The 19,847-nt window shown below is 45.9% G+C and overlaps 1 protein-coding gene across 1 annotated transcript in view; it reads left to right on the top strand.

The window, feature by feature from the left end:
* Nucleotides 1–15,325, top strand: part of DCUN1D3 (defective in cullin neddylation 1 domain containing 3) — a 28,312-nt gene extending 12,987 nt beyond the window's left edge. Inside the window, 4 exon segments of the mRNA XM_087942146.1 lie at nt 9,319–9,399; nt 12,668–13,203; nt 14,625–15,052; nt 15,055–15,325. Coding sequence (XP_087798272.1) covers nt 12,770–13,203; nt 14,625–15,052; nt 15,055–15,119 — 927 coding nt within the window. The 5' untranslated portion in view covers nt 9,319–9,399; nt 12,668–12,769 and the 3' untranslated portion in view covers nt 15,120–15,325.
* The last annotated feature ends 4,522 nt before the right edge of the window (nt 15,326–19,847 follow it).

Below are 19,847 nucleotides of genomic sequence, written 5' to 3'. Positions count from 1 at the left end.
ATAAAACCCAGAGACCAGACCCAACACGCACACACACGTGACAGTCCCCAAACACCACCACCCCCCACCAAAATTCCCCACCTCCCCAAAAACACACAAGCATCCACACAACAGACCAAGTAATACTGTCCAACGGCTCACTGATGGTGGGTCCTTAAGTTCTTTGTTAAGTGCAATTATAGCTCCGGGATAAAAACTATTCAGAAAACGTCTGGTCCGAGTTTTAATGGTTCTGTATCTTCTGCCAGAAGGCACAACAGTTCACAAAGATTGTAAGCAGGATGGGAAGAGTCTCTGAGAATGTTGTGCGACTTCCTCAAACAGCGAGATGGGAAGACGGTCGTCCAGGTAGCTGGAGCCCAATGATAGTTCTGGGCAGTTTTAATGATTCTCTGCAGGGCTTTTTTTATCCGCTACAGAACCGCTCCCCACACCATGCAAAAATGCCGTATGTCGGGACCCTCTCAATGGTGCTGTGGTAGTAGGACAGAAGTAGATGCCGAGATAGATTTATCTTCCTGAGCCTTCTCAGGGAGCGCAGCCTCTTCTGTGCATTGAGTTTAATGTCTGCTGTTACTAAAAACAAGTCTCTGCAGAATTTGTGCAGAAAACCCCATGTTGTACTTCTGCAGTATTTGAATTGGGGAATTCCTCTCTTTCTGCACCAAAAAATCTGAGCCCCGTGTTTTTTTTTTTTTAAAGACATTTCAGCCGTCTAACACTCAGTTGCAATCTGGCTAGCCAAATCTTCTACTCTTAACTGATTTAAAAGAAAAACACAAAACAACCTCAAACTTTACTCCTGTTGGATAACTGTGTGACAATAATCCTGCTTTTTGATTTCCACCTCTTAGGTAGGATTAAGAGGCGATGTTGCAATGGTATCTTTTCTCCCTTTTGAAAGGCGCCGATAGCGGAGTCTCTTTGTGGCTATTGGGGTCCTTGCTGTGTCTTAATTAGGTGCCCGTGGTAGCTTATTTCCTCCCGTGGTTAAAAATAATGGTAATTACATAGTAACCCCTATTGGTTTCTGTCTTCAGCGGGTAGAGAGAGACAACCCCAATTGGCCATTTGCAACGGCACCCATCAATTTGCAGGATGCTCTGGGACTGAGGCTGGAACACCTGTGAGATGTCATGGGCATTCTTGCGCATGGTCTTGATGGCCACTAAAGGTCTCTTCCAACCCCATGAAGGCTGAAATGACAGGTTGCCATGTCCCAGGGGTCATGCAACCCCCTTCCGTGACCTCCTGACCGTTGTGGCCCCAGGTTGGGGAGGCACCTGGGCCAGTCCTGTGGAAATCTGGGGGAGGCTCCGATGGGCGCTCTGCCTCGGAGGAATAGCCGAAATCTGCAGAACTGAGCTCTCATCTGTGGAAAGCTGTCCCAGGAAAGGGAATGCGTGAGCGCCTGGAACATTGTGTCATTAAAGAAGAAAACAAAACTGTAGCTGATCAAGAGAAGAGACAATATAGGTGGACTCGCAGAGGTCCAGATTTGCATTTCAAAAACTTTTCCTGCGTTTGCTGATGCGAAGGAAGGGAGGAAGGGAGACACGAGGAGGGCTTGGCTGCCTGAATGAATCAAAGAATTAACGTTTCCCCCTTCCTGTTATCTTAGTCTTGGCTTTGGATGATTGAAAAGATGGCTTCCCCAATTTCTCAAACTCATGCCTTGGTTATTTCCCAGTCCCTCCCTCCCTCCCTCCCTCTTTCTTTCTTTCTTTCTTTCTTTCTTTCTTTCTTTCCTTCCTTCCTTCCTTCCTTCCTTCCTTCCTTCCTTCCTTCCTTCCTTCCTTTTCCTTCCTTCCTTCCTTCCTTCCTTCCTTCCTTCCTTCCTTCCTTCTTTCTTTCTTTCCCTTCCCTTTCCTTCCTTCCTTCCTTCCTTCCTTCCTTCCTTCCTTCCTTCCTTCCCTCCCTCCCTCCCTCCCTCCTCCCTCCCTCCCTCCCTCTCTCTCTCTCTCTCTCTCTCTCTCTCTCTTTCTTTCTTTCTTTCTTTCTTTCTTTCTTTCTTTCTTTCTTTCTTTCTTTCTTTCTTTCTTTCTTTTCCATCCATCCATCCATCCATCCATCCATCTCTACCTACCTACCTATCTAAATGTTGAAGCCACAGAGAATGTTTTTCCCATCTTTATCAGGAGTGACTTTCAAGATTTCTTGCAACAAGAAGCGGGTGAGCGTTTTAAAATCAGTCCCTGAGTTTCACGGCTGAACTGAACACAGATAGTCCTCATGGCACGACCACCATTGCACCCCAAATTTATGTTTGTTAAGTGATACATTAATTGAGTTTGGCCCCCTTTTACCACTTTTTTCTGCCACATTTATGAAGCGAATCACTGCAGCCGTTCAACGAGTAACACGGTTGTGAAGTGAATCTGGCTTCCCCATGGACTTGGCTTGTCAGAAGGTCGCGGAAAGGGGGCCGGGGGGGGGGGAATCCATGACCCCAGATAGGAAGCGTCATCTACAATCCAGCGTACCTGGAGACTTCAGCTCCGGGATTTCCCACCCTGGCTGTGCTGGCTGTGGAATTCTGGGAACTCGAGTGCAAATATTTGGAAGGGCACTCAAATTAAGAAGGGCTTATTTTGTGAGCCATAAAATGACATCTCTCTCCTTCTGGGCCTTCATCCGGGTTCTATCACACCTTGCATTTCTGCAGCAGGAAACCTGCTAAAAATGATCACGGGGCAGCAAAAGTCAACTTTCCACCAAATGAAACCTCTGCTTAAAAATCCTCAGCTATGGAAACCCACTTTTTTTTATTTTTTTTTAGAGAGAGAGAGAGGAAGTAGCTGTACAGTCAACTAATTTTACTACCATATTAAGGAGCGTCCTAGCTTCAACGCAAGGAATTCTTTCTCTTATTTTTCTGTAATCCTTTCGAGCAAATCCCTTTTATTTCATTGCAATCAGTTGCACGACATCCCTTTGTGGTGTAAGTTTTTCCTTTTTCCTTTTTTCTTTTCTTTTTCTTTAAAGCCAGCGCTCCTCAGCATTGTTGACAAGATTGTGCTTTTTGCAGTGGGTGCCACCAAGCAGATGGTCCATCTGCTTCTCCATCTGAGTCTCCCGCTTACTGCTTAGGTTTTCTTGGTTTTGGCTAGGAAGAAAGGAGGAGTAAGCGAGTGGGTGTTAAGGAAGGCTCGACTGGGATTTGACTGCTTACTTTTTTTTGGCATCTTACTGTTTAAATATGAGTTGCTGAGTGGCTTGGTGGCCTAGTGGTGAAGATGCTCACTTCCTACTCAGGATAGTTGAGAGTTCAATCCTTAGGTAGCGCAGATGTTTCTCTCTTAAGGTGCATAGAGAAAACATCTGCTCTGAGCTTCATGGAGGTGTCAGGAAGGGCATGTGGCCAGTAAATGCTCAAGCTCCATCCGGTTGCCCCCAACTCTACAGGGTCATAAAAACAAAAATCCCTGTTAATGTAAATGCTATTGGTCTGATTTATAAAATATCAAGTCTCTTTTGAAAAGGGAGTATTTTCTCAAGCGTTCTATAGAAATGAGTCACATTAAAATTATTTTAATAATAAACAGGGATGTAGGGAGCAACAACATTGCATGATGTAGTTGTATAACTTGGATGTAGCGACTGAAAGGTGGAGTTATATTAATTATAACATTTAATATATATGTATAAGTACAAATATACATATACTAGCTCTATACCCGTGCTTCGCTATGAAACTATGTGATCCGGCTTATTTTGGGGGGAAGAAAATAAGGGGGGGGGCGGGAATTCTGCCTACCAGCATCCAATCGATATTCATCTGGCTAGCGTTCTGTCAGTGTGTGAGAGTTGAGGGCTGTTTGGAAACTGAAACAGTATTTGAGCAAGAAGGACACAGCAAGGAGCCTGGGCGTGGCTTAGCTCAACTGTTCTGGACTAAAGCCGGTTGCTGCTGTGAAACTGAAACTGAAACGGAAACTCCTCTCCTCTGCTTGTGTTTTGCATTTGGAAGAGATTTCTTTTCAGGTAGGGAGGGGGAGTAGAACTCCTTAGCATCAGAGCGTGTTAATAATAATCATATAGGAAATACTAATGCTCTGATGGTCATTTCGAAAAATCCTTTCTTAGCGAGCCCCTAGAAGCCAAGAGGAACATACACGCCAGATTTCAAGTTTATAGACTTTACGGTTCTGGAGATTTTGTGATGATGCGTGAGCGGCCTTTCACTTTTAGATAGATAGATAGATAGATAGATAGATAGATAGATAGATAGATAGATAGATAGATAGATAGATAGATATATCAAAGCAGACACAACAAAATATGCCCATATTTACTCCCAGGCTAGTGAACAGTGACCCGAAACTTCACTGTAAAATTGAGTGTTACAATTACCTAAAAGATGAAACATGATCAAAATTCTGATGCTGGACGTATTTATGATGGGTGCAGCATCCCGGGGGTTACATGATCCCCCTTTGCGACTTTCTGACAAGCAAAGTCAATGAAGAAGCCAGATTCACTTAACAACCACGTGAGTAACAACTGCCGTGATTTGCTTAACAAATGTGGCAAGAAAGGTGGTAAAATGGTCCAAAATTCACTTCAGAAATGCCTCGCTTAGCAACCGAAATTTCAGGCTCCGCTGTGGTCATAAGTCATAAGTTGAGGACTAGCTGTAATACCAGTCAGCTTTCCTTAATTGCTCATTTTTATATATCACTGATGTGTCTAGTTTCACTTACGGACTATCATGCATTAATCGGTTTCAATAAGACTTTTTTTCCCCCTTCGCTTGAGCAATTTTCTGCAAGCGCAGGCTCCTCCTTTTAACACCGCGGTCCCCAACCTTTCTGGCACCAGGGACCAATTTCAGTAGAAAAAAAATGTCTTCCATGGACTGGAGGAGATGGTTTCACATGCAGCCTAGATCCTGGGCATGCGCAGATGAAGCTTCACCTTTGTGGCCACTTGTGCGGCCTGGTTCCTTAAAGGCCACGGCTCCGATACCGGTCCATGGCCCAGAGGTTGGGGACCCCCGTTTTAAAAGATGAATACAGAAATAAATAGGGTTAGGGTTACGGTTTATTGATGCCCCAGTGCTACTCATTGTTAGTAGGTGTGAAAATGAGAAAGCAATTAGACCTGGACCTCTTTTGAGAGCAGGTGTGTAGCTCTTTTATTCCCTCACCCAGGGACAAAAATGTTGTTATTCTTAACCCTGTTTGTCCCCCATGGTTGCAACCTCCACTGTTTTTTCACATGGCTTGGTTCGTTCTTACAGTGGAGGTGTCAAGACATAAGGCAACAAGGAGTGGTAGCAATTGGGCAGTGGGTATCCTGTATAGATTACCAGCATGATTGAGCCGAACATTTCCGTTTGCTAAGTGAGACAGGTGTGTTAAGTGTGCTTTGCCCCCATTTGACGACTTTCTTCGCCACCGTGGTTGAGTGAATCCCTGCAGCTGATAAGTTAGTCACCTGGTTGTTAAGTGAATCTGGCTTCTTCCTTGACTTTGCTGGTCAGAAGGTTGCAATATGAGTCAGTTGCCAAGCCTCTGGATTTTGATCAGGTGACCACGGGGATGCTACAACGGTCGTAAGCGTGGGGAAAAAACGGTCATAAGTCACTTTTTCTCAGTGCCGTTGTAACTTTGAACGCTCCCCCCACAAACTGTTGTTAAGGACTACCTGTAGTCTTCTCTGAATAAACAGTACTCCGATGCAAGTTAAAACAAAAACAAAAACAAAAAGACAAATATGACGTTTGCAATTGTAAACATGGAGCCTCACCCAGTTTAGGCCCTTCAGTAGGCACAGATGGCACCGGATTATGCCCTGCTCACCGGATGTTGCGAGGGATTGAAGGGCAGGCAAGGAACAGTTGATCTGATGAGCTGTCCCTCGCCTTCCTGACTATTGAATTGAGCAATCTGTTGTGGTTATAATCTTCTTCGTTGTTATTTCCCCCCCCCCTTCCTTTGTGAATCTTTCACAAAGGTTCTACAAACGTTCTTTGGAATTTCAGAGAAGGTCGTCAATTGTAGAGTTTCCCCGAAGTAAGAAGGGATGGAGAGTGATGGACGGATCTGGGTTTCCTTGGAGAATCTCTAGACAGGGGTGTCCAACCGTGGCAACTTTAAGGACTTGTGGACTTCAACTTCCATTATTCCCCAGCCAGGGGAATTCTGGGAGTTGAAGTCCACAGGATTTAAAGTTGCCAAGGCTGGACATCCCTGCTGTAGAAGGTTTAGCCACCTTGCTTGGAAGAGGTCCTAAAGGCTTGGAGACTGAACCATATGAAGAACAGCTGCAGGATTTGGGGTTTGGCTAGTCTAAAGAAAAAAAGAATTAGGGGTAGTCTTCCAGTATTTGAGGGGCTGCGCAGGGGTGGGATTCTACCAGTTCGCACCTATTCGCTAGAACCAGTTGTTAACATTCTAAGCAGCTCGGAGAACTGGTTGCTAGAAGAAATTACTGGCCTAGTCCTGTAAGGAAGGCAGGAAGGAAACATTCTGGTGTTGCTTACAGAAGCTGCCTCTCCGTTAACCCTTATTACATTCTTGGCAAGACTAGACTTCCTGTGTCAGGAACTTCTCTGGAGTTTTTTCCCCTCCTTTGCTGGTACTTTGCTTGTGTGGAGTGACCATTCAACGTTACAACGGCACTGAAACAAGTGACTTATGACCATTTTTCACACTTACGACTGTTGCAGCATCCCCACAGTCACGAGAGGCCAGGCGAGGAGATGCGTGCCTCGATGTAAGTGATGTTGAGTTGGCCACGTCCCCCTAGTCACATGACCACCAAGCCCCACCCCACCAATTAAGCCACGCCCACAGAACCGGTTGTTAAAAAATGTGAATCCCATCCCTGGGCGGGACATGATAGCAGTCTTCCAGTATTTGAGGGGCTGCCATAAAGAAGAGGGGGTGAATTTATCCTCCAAAGCATCTGAAGGCAAGACAAGAAGCAATGACTGAAAACTAATCCAAGAGAGAAGCAACCTGGAATTAAGGTTGTCCTCCCTTCCTCACAGGGAAGGTTTTTAAGAAGAGACTAGACCCCTGATGGTGAACCTATGGCATGCGTGCCGGAAGTGACACGCAGAGCCATTTCTACCGGCAGGCGAGTGGTCGCCTGGAAGAGCCCCACTGCACATGGTGCAACCCCGCTGCCAGCCAGCTGATTGTTGGGTATCTGCCACTCATGCATGGGGGGAGACATGCGCATGGGAGATGTGCACGCATGCACAGAGGTGCGTGATGCGTGGGGGTCTTGTGCGCACCCAAATATTGTAGCAGATTGCAGAAGAAGAATTCCTGTAAAACTTTCACTGTCAAAAATGGATGAGAAAACAGGTGATCGTCCATGAGAAACTTCGAAGATTTCCCTTAGGTTGTTGTTGATTTGGGGTTTTTTAAAATCTTTTTTTGCAAGTCTGGACTTGCCTGCCTTGCCTGCTGAAATCTTTCATGTGAAACAGTCATGAGTCACCGGGATTTGATCCTTCCCCAGCTGGCTTGCAGTTCCTCTTCCTCTTCCCTCTCTCTTTCTAGGCAGCAAGTATTTTTTTTTTCAGGAGTGGCAGTTCTCAAACTAAAGGCTGCCTCTCACTCCCAAACCTATTTCCATGACTGCTGTGCTGGAGCGTAGGGAGTCCTCTGCTTAGTGACCGCTCGAAGTTACAACGGAAAAAAGTGACTTATGACCGTTTCCCACCCTTACGACTGTTGCAGCATCCCCACGCGATTTACATTCGGATGCTTGGCAACTGTCTCATATCTATAACAGTGGCAGTGTCCCTGGAGTCATGTGATCCGTCCCCTTTTGCAACCTCCCAACAAACAAAACCCAATGGGGAAGCCAGGTTCACTTAATGACCGTGTTACTAAGTTAACAACTGCAGTGATTCGGTGAACCAACGTGACAAGAAGAGCCGTAAAACGGGGCAAAACTTAACTAATTTCTCACTTAACAACATACATGTTGGGCTCAATTGTGGTCTTAAGACGAGGACTACCTGTACATATAATTACATATAAGGACCCAGATTGTTGGGGGCAAGAGGCTGACTCTGTAAACTGCTTAGAGAGGACTGGAAAGCAGCATGAAGTGGTATATAAGTCTGCTATTGCCAGGGAAGGAAGGAAGGGAAGGAAGGAAGGAAGGAAGGAAGGCATAGTGGCAGAATGGTTAGAATGCAGAGTTTCAGGCTAACTCTGCCCACTGCCAAGAGTTCAATCAAGGTTGACTCAGCCTTCCATCCTTCCAAGGTGATAAAATGAGGACCCAGATTGTTGGGGGCAAGAGGCTGACTCTGTAAACGGCTGTAAAGCACTATAAAGCGGTATATAAGTCTAAGGGCTATTGAGTGAATGAACAAATAAATTCCTTATTGGCCAAGTGTGATTAGACACACAAGGAATTTGTCTTGGTGCATGTACTCTCAGTGTACATGAAAAAATTCATTCCCCAAGAATCATAATGTACAACACTTAATGATAGTCATAGGGTACAAATAAGCAATCAAATCATACGAGGAAACAGTCAATATAAATCATAAGTATACTATTGCAATTGCTGCAAAGGAATGATGGGGAGGGGTGAATGACAAATGCAAAGAAAATGAGGTAGAATTCCCCTTCCCCACCAAAACGTTGAGCACCCATGTTCTAAACCAGAGGTCTTCAAACGACAGTTTTAAGTCTTGTGGACTTCAACTCCCAGAATTCCTCCTCCAGTCATGTTAGCTCAGGAATTCTGGGAGTTGAAATCCACAAGTCTTAAACTTGCCAAGTTTGAAGACCCTTGTTCTTTTCTATTCTGTATTTCTATTCTATTCCAAACTCTATTCCTATTCCAAATTCTATTCCTATTCTATATTCTATTCCAGGGGCCTTCAAACTTGACAGCTTTAAGACTTGTGGACTTCAACTCCCAGAATTCCTCCTCCAGTCATGTTAGCTCAGGAATTCTGGGAGGAGAAAACCACAAGACTTACACTTGCCAAGTTTGAAGACCCTTGTTCTAAACAGATAAAATTACATTTCCACAATATTATGGAACCTCTAAATTGATCTAGGTTGTCTATGAAAATGCTCTAATGCAGGGGTGTCCAAGCTTGGCCCCTTTAAAACCTGTGGACTTCAACTCCCAGAATTCCCCAGCCAGCACGGACACCCCTGCTCCAATCCAACTCATTCTCTGCTCACAGCTGGACAATTTGTGATTGTAATGGTGTAAGTGTGGATGGTCCTATAAAATACAGCCGGTCCTTTTTGCAACCAGCCTCTTTGGACGTGGCTACTAATTGATCTCCTCAACTGTCTGAGTCCTTTTTATTTTATGTTTCCACAGCCATCCCAAAGGCACCGATTCCCTTAGGAGGAGAGTCAGCCTAAATGGTGCCATGCTTTCCTGTCCTTGGAAGGATATCATGTAAGTCGTTTTTTGGGTTTTGGTGCATTCCACTAAGTCCGAGTAGTCCCATCGTATGGTAACGGCTGCGTCCAAGTTTTGGGCCGTGGTAAACTGAGAGGGATGGAATTCGGATGGGGAGCTGCAGAGGACGTCCATATCTTGTTGCTGTTGGTACAAGCAGTCAGGAACACTCGGAAATTAAAGTGAGCACCTCTAATGTCCGTTTTTAATGTTCCTCCCAATGAGATAAAGACAGCCAATCCCTCTAGGCAACACCATCAGAGTGCTCTGATGATGTTACCTAGTTGGGTCATGAAACGTCTCCAACAAAATAACGAAGCTTAGAGAGCGCCAAGGATCTCACAGTCCTCCTCCTCCTCCTCCTCCTCCTCCTCCTCCTCCTCCTCCTCCTCCTCCTCCTCCTCCTCCTCCTCCTCATCCTCCTCCTCATCCTCATCCTCATCCTCATCCTTCTTCTCTGCAAACCCCCTGTAAATCCCTTCTAGCTCTGATGATGTTACCTAGTTGGGTCATGAAACGTCTGCAAGAAAATAATGAAGCTTAGAGAGCGCCAAGGATCTCACAGTCCTCCTCCTCTTCCTCCTCCTCCCCTCTTCAAACCCCCTGTAAATCCCTTCTAGCACTGATGATGTTATCTAGTTGGGTCATGAAACATCTGCAAGAAAAACACCAAGCTCAGAGAGCACCAAGGACCCCATAGTCCTCTTCCTCCTCTCTTCCTCCTCCCCCTCCTCGTCCCCCCCCCCAAACCCCACTCTCTCCTAGCACTGATGATGTTACCTAGTTGGGCAATGAAACCTCTGCAAGGAAGCTCCACAGTGCACCAAGGACCCCTCATTGTCAAACCCCGAGCTGCAGATATTTTTTATGGAGACTAAATCCCCGGGCGAGTGATATTCCCAGCTTCTCTTCTGGGAACCTGGCCAGTTGATATTCCCTAGCGGATGGGGCCTGGCGCATGCCTCTTCCGTTGGATCTCACATGATGGGTAGATAGAATCAGACAGAGACAGCCCGGCCCCAGGCCATGAATTCACGCTTTGTGAAGCCATAGGGCACAGTTAATACTTGCATAATGGCACCTTCCTCATTGTATCCATTCTCTTCCCCCAGCCACAAAGCATGTAAGTGAAACCCAGCTGGATTAGACTCTGTTTAATTCATTATCTTCCCACAACAGCCAGCTAGATGCCTCTGGGAAGCGCATGGGCAGGATACAAGCGCACCAGGGGCCTCCTTCTCCCCACCCCACCCCCCGTTCCCTAGCAACTAGCATTGAGGGAGATGCTGCTCCTGATACTAAGAAAGTGCATCGCCATTGTGACTAGGAGCTATTGATAGCTGTATCATCCACGTCAATCTGGCCTCCTTTTTAAAGCCACGGACAGTCGGTGGCTCAGCTTGTCACTCAGCCTTGCCAGCCCAGCAGGTGGTCGTTTCCAGAATGTCAGCCAAGCATCGCTTCCTGGAAGCTCCTTCTGATAACGCCCTCGACACCTGCAGAGAGAAATTTGAGGGTCTCTTCTGGCAGAGCTGAGTTTTAGCTGGCCCAAAGGTGCTTTTTGAAGAGGCAACTGGACTTTCTGTTTTTTTTTCCTTTTTCTTTGAAGACGTTTCACTTCTCATCCCAGAAGCTTCTTCAGCTCTTGAGATTTTGCTTCTCTTGAGAGCTGAAGAAGTTTCTTGGATGAGAAGCAAAATGTCTTCAAAGAAAAAACCAGAAAGTCCACTTGCCTCTTGATAAAAAGCACCTTTGGGACAACAACCATGACCTGGATGACTGAGAATCTCCATAGACATTGAGTTTTAGCTGGCCTGGAGGAGGAAAAAGTGGGTTTGGGGAGGTATTCTGGAACCCCTTGAGAGAGACAGAGATGTCCACGGTGTAGGATGCAGTCTCTTGAGGATGCTTTCTGGGTTTCTCAGAAGATGGGCTGTTGTCTGCCGTCCGTTGGAGCTTCCCAAGAGCCTTCAGGGTAGCTCAGTGGAGATCAGTGCTGGGAAACTTGCAGTCCTCCAGCCCGGTTGCTGAACTACAAGGCCCGACAGCCGTACCCACACACAGCTGGATGTGCTGGGATTTATAATTCAGCAATATCTGAATCCCCCTATTTTCAGTTCTGTTGTAACTTCAAAGTGTCAATAATATCTGTAATCTGAACACATATTTATAATATTTTAGATTATAATATTCTAACAAATCCCACAGCACTGTGTCATTTCTCATCTTCTGATTATGTTCTCCTGTTGGTTTCTTCTGATTTATCAATTGTTGTTTGTGACTTACGATTAATGATTGTAACTATGATTATGACCTAAGACTTATTACTTGCTTGTATGTACACTGTGAACTTATGCACCAGAGACAAATTCCTTGTGTGACCAATCACACTTGGCCAATAAAGAATTCTGTTTTGTTTTGTTTTGTTCTACTCTACTCTACTCTACTCTACTTACTCTACTCTACTCTACTCTACTCTATACTCTATACTCTATACTCTATACTTATATTAGGTGTCCAACCTGCACTTTAAGATTGGACTCCCCAGATTCTCAGCCAGCAAAGCTGGCTGAGGAATTCTGGGAGTTGAAGTCCACAAGTCTTAAAGTTGCCAAGGTTGGACACCCCTGCTATATACTCTATACTCTATATACTCTATACTCTACTCTACCCTAGATTTCATATTTTACATTTTTATCTCTTATGGCTTTTTTTTAACCGAAATATGATGTGAATGTTTAGTTTACTTCTATTGTCATTGCACCTCGTACAACGAAATCAAACACATCATGACCATGAGCATGAAAATAAACACAAACACTACATCCTTCATCCTTCACACATTGAACCAGAAACCCCCGACACCACACCAACACAGCAGAATTCAAAAGAGCTACTGCCCTGGGATAGAAGCTGTTTTTCAGCCTATTTGCCCTTGTTTTTATTATCCTGTACCATCTGCCAGATGGTCATAGTTCAAAGAAAGGGTGCCCAGGATGAGATGGATCTTTGAGGATGTTTTGAACTTTCTTAAGGCAGCGGGAGCTATGAAGCTCTTCCAAAGAGGGGAGAGGGCAACCCATGATCTTCTGGGCAATGACAGTTAACCCTCTGGAGTGCTTTCCTATCTGCCACTGTGCCATATGATAAATAATAATAATTTGAATGATCACTAAATGAATGGTTGCAAGTCAAGGATTACCTCTATTTGATTAAGGGAAGGATTGATCCTCCCTTCTCTTCCCCTCCCCTGTCTTTCTTTCAGGCCGGCTGATTATCCCTGAGAGCATGCAGAGGCCCAAGCAGCACCAGTGGGGCAGGCGTGTGACGGCGTGGGGGATGCTCTAACCGCTGGGCGCGCTACAATATGGGCCAGTGCGTCACCAAGTGCAAGAATCCTTCTTCCACTCTGGGTAGCAAAAATGGCGACCGGGAGGCCCACGGCAAAGCTCACGGGAAGCGGAACACCAATCACAAGGAGGAGCTCAACCTGGTTGGCAGGAAACCCTCTGGAGATATTCTGGTCAATGGGACGAAGAAGGTGGAAGCTGCTATAGAAGCCAACCAGCCTCCCACTTCCTCTGGAGATGCCCGGAAAGAGATGACCGTCTCGGGCTCCGAGGAATCGTTCCTCCACAGAACTGAGGAGTTGTTCAGGAGGTACAAGGACGAGCGGGAAGACGCCATCTTGGAGGAAGGCATGGAGCGTTTCTGCAACGACCTCTGTGTTGACCCCACGGAATTCAAAGTGCTCGTGCTGGCTTGGAAATTCCAAGCGGCTACCATGTGCAAATTCACCAGGTAAGTCCTGCGTTGCCGTCAGAAACCGCGGGGCTGCCCGGTCTCTGAAGCCCCCTCAGCAGGTTTCGAGGAAAACCGAGGTCACAAGGGGGAAAACTTTGGAAAATGTAAGTGGCAAACCTGCTCCCTAGGGGAATGCAGAAAATCTTGGCTTCACCCATTTGCTTGGCGAGAGAGAGAGAGAGAGAGAGAGAGAGAGAGAGAGAGAGAGAGAGGGGGGGAGAGGGAGGGAGGGAGGGAGGGAGGGAGGGAGAGAGAGAGAGAGAGAGAGAGAGAGAGAGAAACTTAAGGCTTGTGGAGACTTCACCTCCCAGAATTCCTCCTCCAGTCATGTTAGCTCTGGAATTCTGGGAGTTGAAGTCCACAAGTCTTAAACTTGCCAAGTTTGTGGACCCTTGATCTGGATGACTTAGAATCCCCATAGACGTTTAGTTTACTTTACTGTATTGTCATTGCACCTCGTACAACGAAATTAAAAACCATCTTCAGTGTACAATTTATGACCATGAAAATAAACACAAACACGCATCTTTCGCATTCTATACATTGAATTGAAAACCCCTGATATTGCATTAATATTGCACTATACAGTAGAATTCACTAGAGTTACTGCCCTGGGATAGAATAGAATAGAACAGAATAGAATTCTTTATTGGCCAAGTGTGATTGGACACACAAGGAATTTTTCTTGGTGCAAGTGCTCTCAGTGTACATAAAAGAAAAGATACATTTGTCAAGAGTCAAGAATCATCCGGTACAACACTTCATAATGGTCAAAGGGTACAATAAGCAATCAAATCATATCAGGAAACAGTCAATATAAATCCTAAGGATACAAGTGACAAAGTTACAGTCATATAATCACAAGTGGGAGGGGATGGGTGATAAGGAGTGATGAGAAGATTAATAGTAATAGTAGGGCAGACTTTGTAAATAGTTGGACAATGTTGAGGGAATTATTTGTTTAGCAGAGGGATGGCGTTCGGGAAAAAACTGTCCTTGTGTCTGGTTGTTCTGGTGTGCAGGGCTGTATAGTGTCGTTTTGTGGGAAGGAGTTGAAGCAGTTTATGTCCAGGATGGGAGGGGTCTGTAGATATTTTCACAGCCCTCTTTTTGACTCGTGCAGTATATACAGGTCCTCGATGGAAGGCAGGTTGGTAGTAATTGTTTTTTCTGCAGTCCTAATTACTCTCTGGAGTTTGTGTCGGTCTTGTTGGGTTGCAGAACCAAACTGAATCTGTTTTTCAGCCTCTTTGTCCTTGTTTTTATGTGGTAATAGTTAAAAAAAAAAAAAAAAAAAAGAAGGTGCCCAGAATGAGATGGATCTTTGAGAATATTTTGAACTTTTCTCCAAAAAAGTTGCTTTGTAGTATTGAAAAAAAATCTAAGCCTCACCGGCCTCTTTCCTCCCTGCCCTACAGGATGGAGTTTTTTGAGGGCTGCAGAGCAATAAACGCGGACACCATCGAGGGGATTTGCGCCCGGTTCCCCAGCCTCTTGAACGAAGCGAAGCAAGAAGACAAATTCAAGGACCTCTACCGCTTCACTTTCCAATTCGGCTTGGATTCGGACGAAGGCCAGAGGTCGCTCCACCGGGAAATAGCCATCGCTCTCTGGAAGCTGGTTTTCACGCAGAACCAGCCTCCCATTTTGGACCAGTGGTTGCACTTCTTGACCGAGAACCCTTCGGGCATCAAGGGCATCTCCCGAGATACCTGGAACATGTTCCTTAATTTTACTCAGGTCATCGGTCCGGACCTCAGCAATTACAGCGAAGACGAGGCCTGGCCCAGCCTCTTTGACACTTTCGTGGAGTGGGAAACGGAGCGACGGAGGAAGGGGGAGGAAGAGGGGGTCCCACCCGCTTGCAGGATGGACAGACAACATCCCGGTGTACAGACCCTCACGCGGCCTGAGAGTTTCGACAGGGGCAATTTCCCCCCCCCCCTCGCCCCCTTTCATGGCCCGTCAGCTCAAAACTCCTCTGGAATTTACAGACTTCTCCAGATTTTTCTACTTTACACCTTTCTCTGCCTTGTATTTTGAAAGGGCTTTAAAATGCTGTATCCATATTTTAGGCACTTTCTTTAAAAAAACAAAAAAGAATTGGGTTATTCCCGTTCCTCCTCTCCTCGAAATGTTTCATTCTCCCCTTTTCTGTCCCTCTGGTTGCGAGTTAAATGATTTCTTGTTTTTAAATTTCAAAATGGTTTTCAGGCTGGTATACTTCTTTGCCCCAGGTTACACAACTTTCAAAGCATATATATATATATTACATATATATATATATATTCTTTTTCCTGGTGAGGTTAAATTAACATCACTAAATTATTACAGTGCCAGATTGAAGTTCTGCATATTATTATTATTATTATTATTGTTTTTTAAACAGAGCAAGCCTATACTGTGTGTAGTGCTGTTTACATTGTTGGATTTTTTTTTTAAGGTTGTGATAATTTTAAGATTTATACCACGATTGATAACAGTGTAAACTGTTCAGGGCAAATGCGTTTAAAATTCCCAGGCAAACAAACCTATGTTGAAAGCCAATGAAAGCAGCATTGTACTGTTGCCGTTGTCGTTGTGGTTGATTTGTAGCATGGCTAATTTTGGTTGTGAAGTTAGTGCCTTGGCAGAATAGATATATATGTGTGTGTGTGTGTGTGTAAATGTGTATATGTGTGTGTGTGTATACACACACACACACACACAGACACACACACACACCATTCCTGCCTACCAGCTGATCCTTTGATCAACCTTTGGGCCATCAGCTACAATTGTCGAGGGGTAAACATCCCAGATTCTCAAAGAAGGCGAGAACTTACAGTGTCTCCTTTCTTCCTTCCAGTTGTCCTCCGTTCACTCACTTTCCAGGAGAAGCTTGTAGAGCTTCCCACCCTTGGCAACTTTAAGACTTGTTGACTTCAACTCCCAGAATCCCCCTCTCCCCCCACCAGCCAGCATGGAATTCTGGGAGTTGAAGTCCAGGCATCTTAAAGAGTCGCCATGCCTGGGAAACCGTTTTTAAGGCTTTTCGCAAAGAAAGGTCCAGCACAAATAAGGAGAATAAACAGGCAGCCCTTTTTTGGTTGTCGCCGTTTTTTCTCTGATTCTACCCCCTCCCACTGAAACACACACACACACACACACACTGCCCCAACAGGATGATTTGGGGAGGGGGCTACAAATTGGGTGTGGCGGGCCAGTGAGATCTCAGCCTTCAGAACAACAGCTCTCAATCTGGGTGACTTTCAAGGCTTGTGGATTTCAACTCCCAGAATTCCCCAGCCAGCCCGAAGTCCACCCATTCCTAAAGTTGCTATGGCTGAGAAAAACTAAACAAACCTAGCCTAGATTCCACATCCACCCAAGAAGGTGGTGTACATTTCTTGGCAGCTCGAATGCTTCAAAATGGAGGCTTGTTTACGCAGAATTTTTCTGCCCCACCAGGATGGTAGGGTGGGCCTTGAGGCAGGGATGGAAAAGAGAGGGGAAAAAAAAAGGAAAATTAGCTTTCCGTTTGCTAGAGAAAGAGTCTTCATACAAGGAAAACAGGCCTGGGAATAATATCCTTGATCACCCCATCCAAAGACAGGTTTTAAGCGATGCCCCCCCGATCAGTAAATGCCATCGGAACGCAGGCCAAACGGTTTGAGATTTTCATTCACTAACACCTGGGCGGGTGGGAGGGAAAGAAGAATGGCTTTAAGGGGTAAACCAATACTTGAAACTCACATCCTCTCTCGGCGGCTTGAGAGCGGAGGGTGGACGCCCTTTTGTGTTCCTTTTAACGACTGCATTAAAGTTCCTTTTCCAAAATTGTACCTATGTGCTCCGAGAAGTCTTGTTTCTCCACCGATGGGGTTCCGAGCTCCTGTTTTGAGATCCAAGCCATGGTCTTGCTTTGAATAACAGAGTTGGAAGGGACCTGGGAGGTCCTCTAGTCCAACCCCTTGCTGGAGCAGGAGACCCTATATCATTCCATGACTGTCCAGTCTCTTCTTAAAAACCTCCAACGTTGGAGCACCCACAACTTCTGGTGGCAAGCTGTTCCACTGGTTAATTGTCCTCCCTGTTTGGAAATTTCTCCTGAATTCCAGGTTGCTCCTCTCCTTGATTAGTTTCCATCCATTTTTTTTTCCCTAGTCCTGCCTTCAGATGCTTTGGAGAATAGCTTGACCCCGTCTTCTTTGTGGCAGCCCCTCAAATATGGGAACACTGCTATCCTGTCCCCCCTTAGTCCTTCTTTTCACTAGACCAGAAGATCATGCCGGAGAGGTTTCATGTCATGGTTTCGTTTTGTGGCCAAAAGGATCCGTCCTCTTTTCACCCCGGCTTCCATCTCTGGTGAGTTTTTGCTCCTCGTCGCAGCGTTGAATTGGGGCCCTTTCAGTTCCTCCTTCTCCGCTAACCAAATTTAATCGACTTCAAGACCTGTCTGGAAGCCAAGGGACAAGTCGGTTAATTTTTTTTTTTTTTATAATTAGTGTGTGTGTGTGTGTGTGCACACACCTGCGCAGTTTCACCCAATGCAAAGAGGTGTCTGTGTTTTGCTAAACAAACCCTGCAGAGTTTGGGGGTTCGACATTCCGACGTGTTTTGTGAAAGGATTCCTAGTCATTGGACGGCTGGGGTGGCATGATGTTTGGGGTGGACAGCTGGTGTCCTTCCTCATTTCGTTCTTGTGTCATCTTCCCCTTCCTTCTCTGCAAAATTGAGGTTTAATCTGGCTGCCCAAACTGGCCCCGGGGGGGTTCTCTAAGTGAGACACGACAGAACGGTTATGGTTATTCCTGCTGCGTTGGTGTCTCGCTTCTCTTTCCCTAATGATTCCTTGGGATGCATTAATCCTTCCCGCCCTTTTTCCAAATGACTTTTTGAGGCCTTTCCCACCATTAATTTAGAGGATATCGCTTGAAGAGTTTGGAGGTCTTGTTCCCTTCCTTTCTCTTCCCTTTTCTCTCTCTCCTTCCCTTCCCCTCCCTTCTCTTCCCTTCTTTCTCTTCCCTCCCCTTCCCTCCCCTCCCCTCTTTCTCTTCTCTTCCCTCCCCTCCCTCCTCTTCCCTTCTTTCCCTTCCCTTCCCTCCCTCCCCTCTTTTCTTCTTCCCTTCCCTCCTCCCTCCTTCCCTTCCCTTTCTTCCCTTCTTTCCTCTTCCTTCCTTTCCTTCCCTCCCTCCCTCTTTTCTCTTCTCTTCCCTCCCTCCCTCTTCTTCCCTTCTTTCTCTCCCTTCCCTCCTTCCTTCCCTCCCTTCTCTTCCCTTCTTTCTCCTCCTTCCCTTTCTTCCTTCTTTCTCTTCCCTTCCCTCCCTCCCCTCCCTCTTTTCTCTTCTTCCTCCCTCCTCCTCTTCCCTTCTTTCTCTCCCCTTCCCTCCCTTCTCCCTTCTTTCTCTTCCTTCCCTCCCTTCCCTTCCTCCCTTCCTCCCTTCCTTCCCTTCCTTCCCTTTCTCTTCCCTTCCCCTCCCTCTTTTCTCTTCTCCTCCTTTCCCTCCCTCCTCTCTTCCCTTCCTTCCCTTCCCTTCCTTTTTTCCCTTTTCCCTTCCCTTCCCTTCTCCTCTCTTCTCCCCTCCCCTCCTGCTTCTTTCAAAACCCTCTTTCCATCGCTTTCAGAGTCTCCAAGAAATAAATGAAAATACAGTCCATCCAGATCCTTCCCAGCTGTTCCTTTGTAACTGATTGAAGGGATTGAAGGCCGGGCTGGTCAACTAATGTCTCCTTGCTGGATTTATCAGGTTTTTTTTTTTTTGCTCCCCTCTGATTTGCTCAACAAACTACCACTTAGCCAAAAATCCTTATCACATTACAGCCTAGAATGAGGTAGGAAACCTGCCTCTGATTTCAGTGGCCAAACACTACCGATCCGCCCTTGTGATGCAATCCAAAGAAACCCCCGATCTTTTTTTAGGAAAGAGTGGGGGGGGAATGAAAAACAAACATTGGCTCTTTTCAGCCTCCGTTCCAAATGACGCTGTTGCTTAAAGCTGCTCTCAGGGGTTGCTTTCCTCCAAGCCCTGCCTGTTTTTTTTTCCGCGACAAGATTAATGTTTTTGACATTCAAAACAGAATTGGCTTGTTTCTTTCCTCTCTCTCTGCCGATGTCTGTGCAGCCTGCAGAGAGTTTTCTGCTAGAAAGAGCGGCTGGTGAAGAGCAACATTGCTTGAATAACCCTCCCATTCAAAGGATCTTGCTTCCCTTGGCTTCCTTTCCCCCTTTATTTTCCCCTCGGTTTATCTTTCTGGTGTTTATCCTTCCCTTCCCTTCCCTTTTCCTCCTTTCCTTTCCTTTCCTTTCCTTTCCTTTCCCTTCCTCATCCCTTCCCTTCCCTTCCCTTCCTTTCCTTTCCTTTCCTTTCCTTTCCTTTCCCTTCCTCATCCCTTCCCTTCCTTTCCTTTCGTTTCCTTTCCTTTCCCTTCCTCATCCCTTCCTTTCCTTTCCTTTCCTTTCCTTTTCCTTTTCCTTCCTTTCCCTTTTCCCTTCCTCATTCCTTCCCTTCCTTTCCTTCCCTCCTTTCCTTCCCTTCCTTTTCCTCCTTTCCTTCCTTTCCTTTCCTTTCCTTTCCTTTCCCTTTCCTTCCTCATCCCTTCCTTCCTTCCCTTCCTTCCTTCCTTCCTTTCTTCCCTTCCCTTCCTCTTCCTTCCTTCCC

The sequence above is a fragment of the Notechis scutatus genome, chromosome 12, assembly GCF_049901735.1.
Source record: "Notechis scutatus isolate UNSWTSFEM ecotype Mainland chromosome 12, rNotScu1.2, whole genome shotgun sequence".
Classification (NCBI taxonomy): Eukaryota; Metazoa; Chordata; class Lepidosauria; order Squamata; family Elapidae; genus Notechis; species Notechis scutatus.
The sequence above is the reverse complement of the archived record's forward strand: the minus strand, read 5'-3'. Positions and strand labels throughout refer to the sequence as shown.